Source organism: Silene latifolia, chromosome 7 (genome assembly GCF_048544455.1).
Source record: "Silene latifolia isolate original U9 population chromosome 7, ASM4854445v1, whole genome shotgun sequence".
NCBI lineage: Eukaryota > Viridiplantae > Streptophyta > Magnoliopsida > Caryophyllales > Caryophyllaceae > Silene > Silene latifolia.
In genome coordinates this window covers 101,653,174-101,667,790 of record NC_133532.1, presented here as the reverse complement: position 1 = coordinate 101,667,790, position 14,617 = coordinate 101,653,174, and the positions used below count along the sequence as shown (strand labels likewise).

Below are 14,617 nucleotides of genomic sequence, written 5' to 3'. Positions count from 1 at the left end.
CAACCTAAATTGTATACCATGTGTACTATGAAAAAACCTGACCCAAACCGACTTATCTATATCAAAATTTTAACCAAGTGGGCGAACCTAAGTACTATAGGTCTATAGGGCATAAGCTAGATGGCACGAACACTCCTTTTAACCGGCCGTCCCGTGTCGTGTCGATACCTATAAATGAGGAATGAGATGCCGAAAGACTGAAAGAGATTGATTAGAAGATCAATTTAGATGGTACTCCATAAATGAGAATGATTTATAGTCAAAATTAAATTATACATTTGATTATTTAAATCTAATATCAAATATATAAAAATAAAAAACAATTATACGTTATTTATTACTATAAAATATATATTTTTTAAAATTTAAATAACATCTCCAGTATCCTACATAAATTTCATGGAATATCGTGTCACGTGTCCGTGTCCGTATCCATTACTAAAAACAAGAACATAAAAGAATTTACTCAAAAATGGATGAGAGGAACCATGAGAATCGCGCTAAGCATTCATCGACTAATAATTAACCCAAAACCTTCAATTTTTTCACCTTTTAATCTTCATCCTCTTACACTTAAAAAATCCCCAATTTCCCGCGTAAACCCTACTAAAACCCTAATCAATTTTTCTTCTTTTCACTGCAAATCAACCACCATGGAAACACCTGAACCCTTAATTATTCAGGTCAATGAACAAATTGAATTAACAGAGAAAGAGTCCTTGATTTTTAATCGTCTTAAAGATGTTCTTCGTGGTTCTAATCTCGATACCCAGCTTCGTGTTGCTGGTGGTTGGGTCCGAGATAAGGTAAATATTTTATCTTTTTCGATAATTTGTTTGTGTAATTATGTTTTATCGGTGGATTATGGTTTATAAAGTTGTAATTTTGATTAGGGTTTTTGTGATTGTATTGTGATAAGTGAAATTGGGTGTTATTTGCAATTTTTGCAGTTGAATTGTGTTTTGTGAAGTCGGGTTTTGCTAGAATTTTGTAATGCTGTTGTGTTTTCGGAATTTGGGTGTTTTGTATGAATTTTGTGATGATATTGTGGTTATAGCATATGATGATGCTACTGAAATTCATTAATTATGTTTCTTTGGTTCGAATAATTTTCGACATGACACCGTGATTGTGTTGAATTTGATTGGTATTGTATGATTGTATCAATTTGTTCATCAAAAGCATTCCCAAATAGAAAGGTAAACAATTGACAGTGACACCCAAAAATGGAAAAGGTAAACAAATGACCGGGACAGAGGGAGTATATGTTTTGGGTTTAGAATACTTGGGTAGTGTTGTGATTAAATGGTTCCTTCTGATTGACTGGGTTGATATAGAAGGTAGATTAGGTTTTTGCCTGTCATTAAGTCAATATCCAGGTAACCGTAATTTGTGCTATATAAAATGGGAAGATACATGTAAGCACATCTGTATGACAGTTGTTACGTGTACTGATCTTCCATTTATTTCATTTTGTATGCAGCTCTTAGGCAAAGATTGTAACGACATTGATATTGCAATAGACAATATGCTTGGTAAAGAACTCTGTGAAATAATAAAGGAGTACCTGTCAAAGACGGGTGAAGAAGTTAAGGTGGGTGTCATTCAAAGGTATGTGGATGTGGATTACTGGCTTGTTCATGTTTTAGGGTTGTTGTCGTCTTCTAATGTTTTTAGGTTTTTGCGAGCTGACTTACATATATGATGCATGAGCTAATGCGCAGTTGTGCTGTTCATCTGATTATGTTGTTACTCAGTTCCTCTCCATACCTTCGACTAATTAATTGTGAACAGCAAAGTATGATCTAATTCAAGCAAATTTGTATGGTTTGTTTTTAAATACTGTATTATTCTCGCATTTCATAAAGTTCTATGTCTCTGAACACAAATCAGTTATATCATGTTTTGGGAATCACGTAGTAAATGAATGACTTCATGCTTTCTCAGAAGCAAACCCATAGTTATTCTTATAGGAAGGACATACTCCAAACAAAAGAACATCTGTTATAGCCTTATAGGTCCAGGTAATTGAACTTTGGTCATTTTCATCTTCCAAATAGAATGAGTATCTTGCGGCTAAGGTTGAACAAATATCAATGATGCTTAAGATATAAGCTTGTCAAATAAGTAATCGGTTTTTCTGTCCTAGAATCTTTTGCTTCTTTTTTCCCAGGTATTTGGGCTTATAGGTCCATGCCTTAATTTTTTTATCAACTGTGTTTATCCGTTTAAACTATAATAATGCGTATTTTGTTTTCAGCAATCCCGATCAATCGAAACACTTGGAAACTGCAACGATGCGCCTGTTTGACCAGTGGATTGATTTTGTTAATTTAAGGGCGGAAGACTACTGTGAAGATAGCCGTATACCTACCATGGTAACTCCATAATTCGTTTATGTGCTAACCTTTGTTTTGTTTTACCCCCTTGAGATAACAAAAGGATGATTTTTAACATACTCTAAATAATTGTAAGTGCATTTACTTATACCATATTGTGGGCTAGACTTGTGGATATCTACCGAAACCATGTCGTGCCTTTATCTTTTTGATCAAGTGTTCGTGTATGGTAGCTTTGGTTGCTTACGTACTAATGAACTAGTGTATTGGTAAGGGTGGAAACATTTATATCTAACTTGGTTTGCATTTGCAAGGGTTTAAACTTTAAATCCATCTTATGCTAGGTAAGTGGCTGTTGTATAGCTACCCCAGAAGTTTTTGTTTATAGAGGTAAATTTCACACTGACGTGTGGGACTTTTTTAAAAGACTTACTGTTGGTCATCAAAACAAACTTTTGCACTTTACGGAATGAATACAAGTACTAGAATTTCTATTAAGGTTCAAGGAATGTGTATGGAACGGGGGAGTGATGGGAACTCAACTTGGTAAAGATCTTTCACCTTTGGACTTTGTTGATCTGCCCCACTTAAGATATTTGATAGATGAAATCTGTCTTACGCACATTAATGACATTGTAATGATAGATTATATGTGTGGATTATTTAGCTAATAATGGTAATTATAAAAAACAAAATAAAATGGAACATATGACATCTACTAGTAAAGTGGCGAATTTGGGGAATGGGTGATCATGTGTTGCTATGGCATCAAATCAGCCCCCTCTTACCTCCCAAATATGAAATACCCATGCTGGCATAACTTTCACATCCATTCTCATCCCACCACCTACTCAGCTTTCCATAGGTGTGTGATTTTGTCTTCACCACATATGTAGCTATTGGAGATGCAGCTCATTTGATTTTGGTTTGAGTTACAGAGGTTTGGTACTCCGAAGGAGGATGCTTATCGAAGGGATTTGACTATTAACAGGTGGCTTAAACTTTCTTGAATCTTTTCTCCAGCTATTAATAGCTCTAGTAAAATAAAAGTTATTGTATAAAACAGTCGTGTTTACGTTTTTGTTCTTGTGACAGCATGTTCTACAATATTAACACTGGTTCTGTGGAAGATTTTACTGGAAGGGGTTAGTTTGAACTTTCTTATGTAGTCTTACTCTCTGCCTCTCTGGATAGAACCAGAGGGTTCATGATTTTTTTTATTTTACTAACACTCTGTCTGTCTGTGATTAATTTTCTTTCTATTATATTATATTTGGTGACAGGTATAACCGATTTAAAGTTAGGAAAGATAGTTACTCCTTTGCCTCCAAAAGAGACTTTTTTGGATGATCCTTTGCGTGTTCTTCGATCAATTCGTTTTGGTGAGTATCTGTGATTTGAATCATTTGATGGCTTTGTCCACCTGTTTATACTAAACTCGTGTCGTGCTTTGAACACCTCTGGTTCAAGCTATTTGTTTTGGTGAATATCTGTGATTTGATGGCTTTGTCTATCTGTTTATGCGTCTCTTCTGTCTCACTTTGAACATCTCTCCTCCAATTTCTAGGTGCAAGGTTTAATTTTACACTAGATGAGGACCTAAAGAAAGCTGCTGCTTCTGATGAAGTGAGAGAGGCTATTGCGAAAAAAATAAGCAGAGAACGAATTGGTCATGAAGTATGTTAAAATATATGCTTCTTAACGCATGCCCGTCTCTCTCAGAAAGTTACTTCAGTTTTTCATGTGTTTTTCATCTATTTTTCAGGTAGATCTCATGATTGCTGGAAATCAACCTGTTAAAGCAGTAACCTATATCTGTGATTTGCAATTATTTTGGACTGTTTTCACTCTTCCGTCTAATGTTGATCCTTCAACACCTGAGGCATGTGATAGGTTAATGCTCTCAGCCATTCCTTAAACTGTGCAAGTTTGTGACATCTCCATCTGCTTAGGATTCCCTATCTTTCTTTCTTTCTTTTTTTTTTTTTTTTGCTTGTTTGTTTTCATATGGAGTAAATTTTTCTGGTCCTCCTCGAGTATTTTTGTTGTCAAACTAATTTTCGGATGCTTAACACAAGTTCGTTCCAAGGTCTGTGTCTGGTCACTGGTGCAATGCTTACTCATGCGTAATGTTATGGATACTATTTATAGTAACCGCAACTGGATGACTTTTTTTTTTGGTATTTCTACTCCTCTTCTCTTTGTCTAGTGTTCCTTGAGACTGTCTCGGTTCGAAGGGGTGGATACGGGTGCATATCCAAGTGTTGGACACGGTTATTTTATGAAAAATTTGAGAAGTCTTTGGTCTAAATTGAAGTGTCCGAGTGTCATACAATGTCCACTAATCACTACTAGCAAAGTAGAATTCAACTGAACAGAGAATTATCGAAACTATATTCCTTAAATGAGATCTTGTGGAACAAACCTACATATGAAAATATTAGTTATTTCTGCTGTTGAACTTTGCAGCTATGATAGGTTACTGCTTGAAGTATTTTTGGTTTGAATGTTCATAGCCATCGTTTTCCCTTGTTCAGGTCGTGTCTTATGTTCATCGATGCTGCTTGGAGCCTTGTTCAGTCACTTGAATCTCTTACCTTAAGTGTGAGTTTGCATATTTTTATACCTTCTATTTTCCTTTTTCTAATTGGGTAAATATTGACTTTCTATAGATTATCCTTGCGTGAGGACTTTTTAAGGCTGTAGATGATGCTAGTAGTTATTAGGTGGGTTTGAAGTGCATCTAATCTAATCTAGTTAATAAATTCTAGATATAGTGCATATAATTATTGTGAGCTAAGCAAAGATTGGTATGAATCTGAAACTTTATATGGTAGCTTATGTTTGTAATTCTGGAGCTTGATTTGATAATGCAAATTATTTTCATACTGAAGTTATAATGTAGAAGCTGTCAAACACAAGAGTGGGGAATGAGGAACCTCTTTCAGTCGCATTTGTGGTAGGTTTACCATTGGGGAGTACATGATTTCTTTATCAGTCGTATCTTTATTTCTAAGATGCTAAGTTTATTAGAAATGGATCTGCAGTAGTAGGACAAGTAGGTAAATTATTTTTTACTATCAAAGGAAAAACTTGTGTATAGCAAAAATGTAATTTTAACTTGGGTGGCCTAGTTTAAACTTTAATCTTTCTTTGGATTGAGGTGGGAGGAAGTTAGGTATCAGGGTAATGTCACCACTCTTAGCTGGGCAAGCAGAATGTTGATATTTTCATCACAATTTCACTTCACCTAGTTTCACGTCCACTGCCAATACGATGGTCTGAAAAAATGGTAATACCGTAATAATAGGTTACCTATGAATGAGCGTCTCATATCCAAAAAGGATGAAATAGATTGGTCATATCCTAAAGGATCAATGTAGTTTTCTTACCCTATAAAAAAGCAATTAGTCTCATTGTAGACGGGTATATCCGTCTAAAGATGTAGACGGGTCAAATATGTCCCCACTTTCATAATAAGACAACCCCCACCATCCCACTTGTTTGTCTTATTATGAAAGTGGTGACATATTTGACCCGTCTACAACTTTAGACGGATAGTGTCGTCTAAAGTGAGAATGTGATAAAAAAGACCTATGAATGAGTGAACCAAACATACAGTTAAACTCAGTTTCTGGTCTCTGCCTTGGCTCAATATTTTATATCTTACTTTGTTTCTCCTCCAGTAATGATGGTCATTTCTCTGCTGTTACAGGATGACCAGAGACGATTATGTTTATATTCAGCCATGTTTCTTCCTTTGCGGAGTATGACTTACAAAGATAAGAAAAAGGTGACGTTTTTAGCTATTTGTTCTTTTTACCGAGGTGGTGCCATGATGGCATGTCATTTCACCGTGAAGAAACACTCTGTCAACTAACTTCCAGATATTTAATCCTTTTCTTTTTCGTCTTTGTTTTTCTTATGCTTCAATCTGTGCTATTAATTTGCTTTAAAATGGGAAAATTGCAACACGTGACGTGTAACACATGCCATCTGAAATTCTGAATCTAATATTATTCGTACACAAGTAATTGGTTGGATGAACTCGAAGTACTTACTCGTGAACGTGTCATCCTCATGTATGGTACTCAACCCGTCTTTTCTTGTGGTGTAGCAGCCTGTGCCTGTGGTGGATCATATTTTTCTAAATTCTCTCAAGCTTAAAGTCAAGGATTCTAAGACAGTGAGTTTGAATCTTTTTCTCTTGATTTTGCCATGATAGCATTTTATTGTTTTGCTTTCTTTGCCAGTTCAGTGAACATTTTCATTATATGGTCCATGTTACTGCTCTTGTAGGTAACAAGCGTGCACCATGCCGCAGAAAAGTTCATATCAATAATCTCTCTTTTTACATCTCAAAAAGATATGCAGCATGCCAAAGCTACTCTTGAAGAAATACTTATTGATGTTCCCGAGGCTTCAAAACTACGGATATGGACAGGTCTTGTTTTTCTTCATTCACAATTTCTTGTATGAGACGGACATTATAATTTTTCATAATGTTGTAACCATTTTATTGTTAAGTAATCATTTTACGACTTTTAGTGACCCTTATACTTCAATTTTGAGATGTTTTTATATTAGCTTTTCTTGTCTAAGATCTCGTGTTGAAATTGTGATTGTTACTTCTTTTCAGGCTTGCTTCTGAGGGAAATTAAAGAATTTTGGCCAGTTGCATTACTTATGTCTACTCTGGTATATCCTTATGGCGACTTGCAGGAATCATCAACCGAAGGCATCAATCTGGAGAAGTGTAGGGAATTGTTCAATTTGGTGAACGACAGTATCACAGAACAAGGTATGGTTTTTGTATTTGGTTCTCATGATATATGTTTCTTGGTTTACTTCGGTTGCTGTTTAGTCAAATGACGATTTTCATGAAGAATTTAGCTTTCTCACTGTAGAGCTCTTGTTTTTTAATGCTATAAACAGCCTTAGTTTACGTATGCCTGTTTTGCTTAAGCTACAACCGTTACAAACTATGGTATCTGAAGTTTCACCCTGCAGGTCTTGAAAACATTTGGGAGACGAAGCCATTAATCAACGGAACTGAGATTATGTCGATTTTGAATATTAAAGGTGGACCAGGCGTAAAAGAATGGGTAAGCGACAAACTACACTACCAGGAGTTATAAACCATGCTTCGGGTTTATAATGAAATTAAGTTGATGACACTTTCGACATTACTATACGAGAAGCATATTTATTTTATTTCATCTTAATTCAATTTCAAAGTCGAATAATAAAAGGTTTTTGATTTCATTGAAAATGATGATACCACCCGATACTTAACCCTAATGTAAACTTTTGTTGTATTGTTCAGCAACAAAAGGTTATGCAATGGCAGCTATCCTACCCTACAGGAACTGCTGACAAGTGCGAAGAGTGGCTGAGGGAAATGAGCGTGAAACGCGCTAGGATGGACTGAGCGCATTAGTGCCCTAGTCCTTCATACTCATAGGAATAACTAGTGGAATGTCTAGGGTGCTTCTTGAGGTCACATCACACCGAGTTTCGAAATTACTGGGATCACTTTCCTCTGGTTGTGCTGCTCACTGTATCCATTGTCTCTTCCATCTATTAACAACCATGCAGGAAAAGCCTGGCTTCCTCTAAGCTCCACCGGTTCTTGGATTTCAGTCGGAAAACCTTGTTTATTGCTGATTTGCCACAGTAAACAGCAACATTGGCAGCACCATCGTTGAGTACTGAGTAGAACAGCCAAATATGATACATTATACCGTCATTTTATGTTATAAACATCGACATTTTTTCTCTGCAATTAACAGAAGTCTCAGATAAATTTTTGGGTTTTCTAAATAATTAGGCTCCTTTGGAGTAGTTTTTATAAATTAAATTCTCAAGTGTTTTTTGTTCCTTCAATTTAAAATTGGAACAAAAAACAGAACCGAAGAATTTGCTCTATCTCTGAAAACAGTAATCCGTCATATAACATGCAAACCGGTGAAATCAAGATCATACATGAGAAGACAATAACAAATTATAATGTAAAACCGGCGTAGGTGAAAGGCCCTGTGAGGAAAATTGCTTTGGAAATCGAATCCAACCACTCGTATAAACCGTATAAGTGAGCCATTCACAAAAGACAATGGAAAAACATGAATTCTCACATCCACCGCGAACTTTATGTAAACACTCAAGACCCAACTGTAGGAAAATACATGAAAATCACAAGATGAAGGGTTAAAGGAAGCTTAAGACAGCCTTAAGCAGCTATTCTACAATATACAGAGATAGTCGTCCCGGCCACTGTCAAAAAGGTAGAAGTTAGAGGTCACAGCCCACAACGATCTGCACAGAGTCAAACCATCCAGCTAACAGCAGACTGGTTTATCGATAAGTGATCTGTCGAAGCATGTTCAGAAAACGGTACCTTCATATAGCATTGGTCAATCACAACCAGGAAGCGATTGTGCAGAAGTATACGGAGAGAAACTTGTTGCAGACTCGCTATAATGCAATGCATTTGGCTGTCGTAGAGAAGACCCAAGATAACTCGATGAAGCATTACTTGGACTTGGAACATACGGTGACATGTATCGACTGTGGTAAGGTGACGTAGACGGGTAACCGATAGAATGAGGAGACATCAACTGAGAAGCTAGTGATCTTTGAGAAGACATATTTCGAAGATCCATTGAGCTTCGGCTCAAGCTCATTGAAGGGGAATGTTGATGGCGATATGGGCTCCGTAATGGACGAGGAATCTGAGGACTGCTCAAGATTGAATGATTACGGGAAAGTAGATGGGATTGCGGACTTGGTGAAGCTATTTGTATAGCAGAGGAGCGCGACATAAATGAAGAGGATGGTGAAGAAGCAATAGATGACGGGTTTGATGATAACAATGGTGTAGATTCGGAAGCTGGAGGTTCACCATTGCTAGTCCTTGCATCGCGTTTGCAAACTGGGCAAAATGTTCTCCACGAAGTCAGCCAAGAGTCAACACAAATTGCATGAAATTCTGCAGAAATCAAGTTATCAGTAGTAATCGACATATTCACGAAATCACGAGTCTATTGAACAAATTCAAGTAGCCATCATGACAATTTATCAATGTTTGCTACGGTGGCTCTTACACCCATGCCGTAAAGGGTGTTCTCTTCGAAACTCTCGTATAAACTAATGTGATTCGTGAGAACTAAAAGACAGCATGTGGAACTATTAACTGACGAGCATCCAAATGAGTTAAGAAAACTACACAGGGAGTCCGAGACTGACATAGGGTCTTTTTAGTGTGCTTTTCTTTCTCGTTCCCGAGAGAATTGATGGTTTGCTAAAGAATTTACACACAAAAAGTTGGCTTTTAAAAATGCTGGTAATTACATGCTAACAGAAAAAAAAAATCAAGCTTTCTCAAGTTCCCGGACCAACAACAATATTACCTTAATGCCTCAGACGCGCCCACCCATGGTGAGGTAAGGGGGGTAGTATATACACGACCGTTCCCCGTATAGGCCTATATCAAACACACAAAGGATATTCCAAATTACCCATAATGACTATTGTGTCATTTACTACATCAGCCAACTGCTATTGCACACAACCACAAGCACATAAAGGTTAGTGCCTCATTTGCTCTATTCCATCATATTCCCAAGTCAGAGAGAAGAACGTCTAGCGGAGATGGATATTTTTATGACCCCCTAAAATGATAAAGATTAGAGAGTAAGGATGGAATTCGGTTCTATGACTGTATCATACCCCACTCGTGTCATGCCTCGTGACTCGACCTCCTATTTGGCCCGGCAAGAAGGCCTTTCATATTGTGTCACACAGTGTCACAAGTGTAGCAAAGGTTCTACGGCCAATGTGCCAAACCTAGTGGTCAGTCACGTCTGGCCGTGCTGCCCATGGCAGCCATCTAAGCCATCACTTGTGTCCAGTTTCAGGAAAGAGAAGTTAAACATATTAGTTAAAACATTACGAAACTTTTATTTATGGTATATATGCTTCAAATATCAAATAGTTAAAAAAATAATTTGTAAATCTTTATATATTCATATAAACAGGTTGTACAGTTGAGATCATAAGTTTTCTAGTGGTCGTTTGGTAGCCCACTAAGAAACATAAGACCTTTCATGTGAATTACAAAAATGGAAGGTTGTTTAGTTTATACAAACACAAAGGGATTGGAAAATCTTGTGAATTCAAATTCCTCGGAAATGGATGAAGCTGCTTACTTAGGCCCTCTATATAAATGACTGTTCTTGCTTCTGTGTTCACCTAAACACATATTTCAATTCATGTGAAACAGAAAATCATAGGAAATACTAATTCCTAGTCATCGAGAATCCCTCTTGAGAGACAAACACAGTCTAGGTCGTGTCTATAGGCCGAGACGATGGGCCGGCCCTCTTGGGCCTTGGCTATCAAGTCGCCTCGTGCATCGGCCATTTTTTTTTAAAAAAAAAAACATGACCAAGCCTGAGCCGCGGCCCAATGTGCCAGCTATCGTGTTTGGTCCATGTGCCTCATACTTAGCCGTGGCAGCCTGTGCCTCACTGCCCAAGTTCCCCCCATATTAAAGAGCTGTATGCTGATTACTAACATCAAGCTGACTGCCACGTATCCCCAACTGCCAAAGCAACTCGACTAGACCAAACAATGACATCCAAGGGTAAATATGACAAAGCATATCTTAAAGGTAAAACTTACTATGACGGCACGGTAAAAGCCGAAGCCTATCCCCAACAATGTAATCTTCAAGACATATGGCACATGTTGATGATGTACAATATTCCTCAGTTACAGTTGTGAATACCAAGCTAGGCATAGCTTTGACCAAACGACCACTCATTCCATGATATTCTCGAACGCGGGTTTGAGGTCTCTCTCGTCTTACACGGTGACGCCTAACAAAGAAACAAGTAGCCAGCACTGCAGACATCGCTAGTAGAGATATGAAGGAAATTGCCATTATCGACCATGCAGAACTGTCATAACTATGGATTATCCACACTTTGACATCACGCCCCGCAAAAGTCTTTAAGGTTTCTCCAGTTGGTTTAGAAACAAATATGGCATGGATCTTTATGCCAGCGGAATTTCCTGCCACTGAAATAAAAAGTTGCTTTCATAATTTCGCTCAGCAGCTGAATTATTTATGCAAACAAGGTATAAATAAAAGACAATGGCTACACAGCTGGTCGAACTTGCATTTTTTTACATCATTTTAGCAGTAAAATATCTAAAATAACAATCAAATTTAAAGTCCAAACGAACACATTACACCATTTGGGAAAATTAAGGAGAGGAATCTCCAATAGAAAGTACGAAACGGCTCCATTAGGAAGAGTGTTAATTTGCTGAGAATTCATGCCTATCTAAACAAACCAATTGTACGCAAATTATAAAACAAGCTTCCTAATCTCCTTGATTTATTCCCCTAATTCCATTGGAACTCGAAAACAAAGGGTTTTGCACAATTGGAAAAAACTCCGACAACATAGCACAAGGCTGATGTACAATGTATAATTTCAGGCTCAGAAAACGCAATAGAAAGCGACAGCTAATTCCAAACAATCAAGCAACTATTTGCATACTGAAGCAAGATCAAAATCTGCAATCATCAATAATAATAATTGTAAAGTAACAACAACAGAAAAACATGCATCTAGAAGATACTAAGTATTTCATTAAGAGATTAACAGAACATTACTTGCAACCAAAGAGCCACCGACTTCATTATCATAGACAATGGCGGCTTTAAACCCTGCCATCTGCGCCTTCCTAATTTTCTGCTCAAAGCTACACCCACCTCTAATTATTAACGCGAACATAGAAGTATGATTACCACCATGATCAAACTTGTTTGTCAATGGAGAACATGCATCAAGAGGGTCAGCTATTAACAGTTTCCCTGATACACCACCACTTTTCACAGGCGGTGCTGTAATCAACCAAACATACATAATTATCAGTACTTACCCAAATAACATAACTTCAAAATCAAGCTCAAATTACACAATATCAGTTGGTCTCCCTTAAGACGGCTATGCTAATTCGACTCTTCTAATCCCCCCATGTACCCATGTCCAACACTCACACTCATACAAGGGTATGACACTTCGACACCTCATTTTGAGCCCAAGTACGCATATTTTTCATAAAAACGGTCGAGTCAGACACTTGGACACGCACCCATGTCTGATACTTCTAAAGTGTGAGCAACATAGTAAGACAGGTCATATTCGTCGAGTATAAAACGGGTCAAATACTACCTCAAATAGGTGGATGGGACACAAGTTTGTCATTCCCAAGGCATTCTATTTTTTGTCTCATTCATCTATTTAACCCGTTTTAATATTTAAGACACATATGCCCGTCTTGAACAAGAATTTCCGACCAAAGTTACATTACTACACAGTTAAATTAACTTAAAACTCAACTGCAAACTACCCAATATTCAAACATAAAGGTATGAACTTATGCAGAGATTTTCAACTAAACATACTACTTCCTATACTTTATTTTCGCCTCATCATGAAATAAAGTAAACATAAACTATTAACTAGAACAGAGGGAACGGAAACTAATGAACATACCAAGGCTAGCTTCAATGTCTTCAAAAGTGTGTTGAAAATCACCACCTTCCAATACTACAAGAGCATAAGACAATCTAATCACCATGATCAAACATAATTTAAATAACAAAATTATTCTAATTACTCCAATACCCATATTAGATTTCAATCAAAAAACAACACTCAAATATTTATTTGCCTCAAAAACATGAAAAAGATCCAATTTTTATGGATTTTGAAATCAAAATTACCCAGAAAACTAAACTTTTTATTTACCCAAACAACACAAACCCTAAATTTAACCTAGAGAAGGTAAATTCCTAATTAAAAAGGAAGCAAATTAGGGTTTATGTGATGGAAACATCTGCTTCCATCTGCAAATTGGAATGCATATAGGTATTTAGTGAGAAAATTGGAATTATTAGTTGAGAAAATTGGAATAATAATTAAAGAGTTATATATATTGAGATTTGATTGATGGTAATTAATAATTGGGATAATGATTAATGAGGAAATGCCCAGAATTTGTGTTAATTGAGTTAGAGATAAAGAACACTTAATTGTTTAGTGCATATTAAATCAGCAATAAAATGACTGAAATTAAATAAAATTATGGCATTTATTGTGACAAGTGTGAGTGTCCTCCTATGTACGAAAGGATAGTTTGAGATTGAGACCGACTTTAGACTTGACAAATAAGTTAATCGAGTTCGGGCAGGTTGAGTTACTCTAGATAAGCTCGTTTCAAAATCATAAGAATTTTAGTTTGGTTGGTCGGGTGGTCCATTTTTGTATTTTTTATTTTGAAGTTATCTACATATTATAAAGTCAGGTTTTTTCTTGAATTTTGATTGGCTATTGAATATTTACATGTGGATCCCCCATATTTTCTATTCCATTTAATTACTCGCTCTCTTCAACCTAACTCCTATTCCTATATTTTATTTCTATTTTAATTACTTATGTTAAAACATAAGTTAAAATGTCACAAACTACATAAAATGTTGCAATTTACATACATTTAACGGGTCTAATATATCAAATACCTTTATTATAATTGTAATAAAATACGGTTGTATATTATCTGATATTCAAATCTAATATTTATCAAATATTTGAATCTCCAAATATGCACTATTTATATTGTCATGGTATTGAACACTTAATCACGCTCAATTATATGTGTATGCATCTAATGATAGCGCCTGCTATTATGACCCGTGCATTTTTTGCACGGGTATAAAACTAGTTTAGGATTAATAATGAGTATTGTTTAACACTTTAACACCTAAACATTTAGTTCTGAATATCGGATTGGATATGAGTCGGATTATTTGGGTTGGGTTATTCGGGTCGGATCAGTGTTGTCAAGTGTGAGAAATAAAATATCTTGTTACTCTGTATCTCCTATACATTTACGTTAGTCCGTTTTAATACCCCCTCTATCCCGGTTATGTGTTTACTTATTCCATTTTAGGGTGTCTCATCCATTTATTTACTTTTCTATTTTATGAATATTTTTGTACGAGTAATTTGGTTATACACGTCTGTTATATCCATTTGTCATAAAGTAGTAACAACCATCACAAGCGATCATATCTTTATCTCGGTATTTGTGTCAAAATTAAAGATAAATAAATAAATTACCGAGACAGAGGAATTATTCATCTTAATATATTTAAAGTTTAAGATGGATAGCTCGGTTTTGTTGAGGATTTGTATCATCCA

At 36.2% G+C, this 14,617-nt stretch overlaps 2 protein-coding genes across 3 annotated transcripts; one reads left to right on the top strand and one right to left on the bottom strand.

Moving 5' to 3' along the window:
* Positions 1–447: 447 nt before the first annotated feature.
* LOC141592419 (tRNA nucleotidyltransferase cca2) lies at positions 448–8,194 on the top strand. 2 transcript variants are annotated; one of them, XM_074413082.1, is made up of 15 exons: positions 448–806; positions 1,484–1,611; positions 2,261–2,378; positions 3,278–3,330; positions 3,435–3,484; positions 3,623–3,721; positions 3,907–4,016; positions 4,105–4,232; positions 4,877–4,943; positions 6,055–6,132; positions 6,457–6,525; positions 6,639–6,783; positions 6,979–7,140; positions 7,350–7,444; positions 7,666–8,194. In XM_074413082.1, the coding sequence occupies exons 1-15, from the start codon at positions 477–479 to the stop codon at positions 7,768–7,770; spliced, it is 1,737 nt and encodes a 578-aa protein (XP_074269183.1). In that variant the 5' UTR covers positions 448–476; the 3' UTR covers positions 7,771–8,194. The 2 variants fall into 2 exon arrangements, with proteins under 2 accessions (XP_074269183.1, XP_074269184.1); XM_074413083.1 differs by having other exon boundaries at positions 449–806; positions 6,460–6,525.
* Positions 8,195–8,391: 197 nt separating this feature from the next.
* On the bottom strand, positions 8,392–13,501 carry LOC141592421 (receptor homology region, transmembrane domain- and RING domain-containing protein 2-like). Its single transcript, XM_074413089.1, has 4 exons — positions 12,911–13,501; positions 12,025–12,255; positions 11,022–11,420; positions 8,392–9,327 (listed from the first exon to the last, which is right to left on the bottom strand). Exons 1-4 carry the CDS (start codon positions 13,044–13,046, stop codon positions 8,753–8,755), a joined length of 1,341 nt encoding a protein of 446 aa, XP_074269190.1. The 5' UTR covers positions 13,047–13,501; the 3' UTR covers positions 8,392–8,752.
* Positions 13,502–14,617: the final 1,116 nt, after the last annotated feature.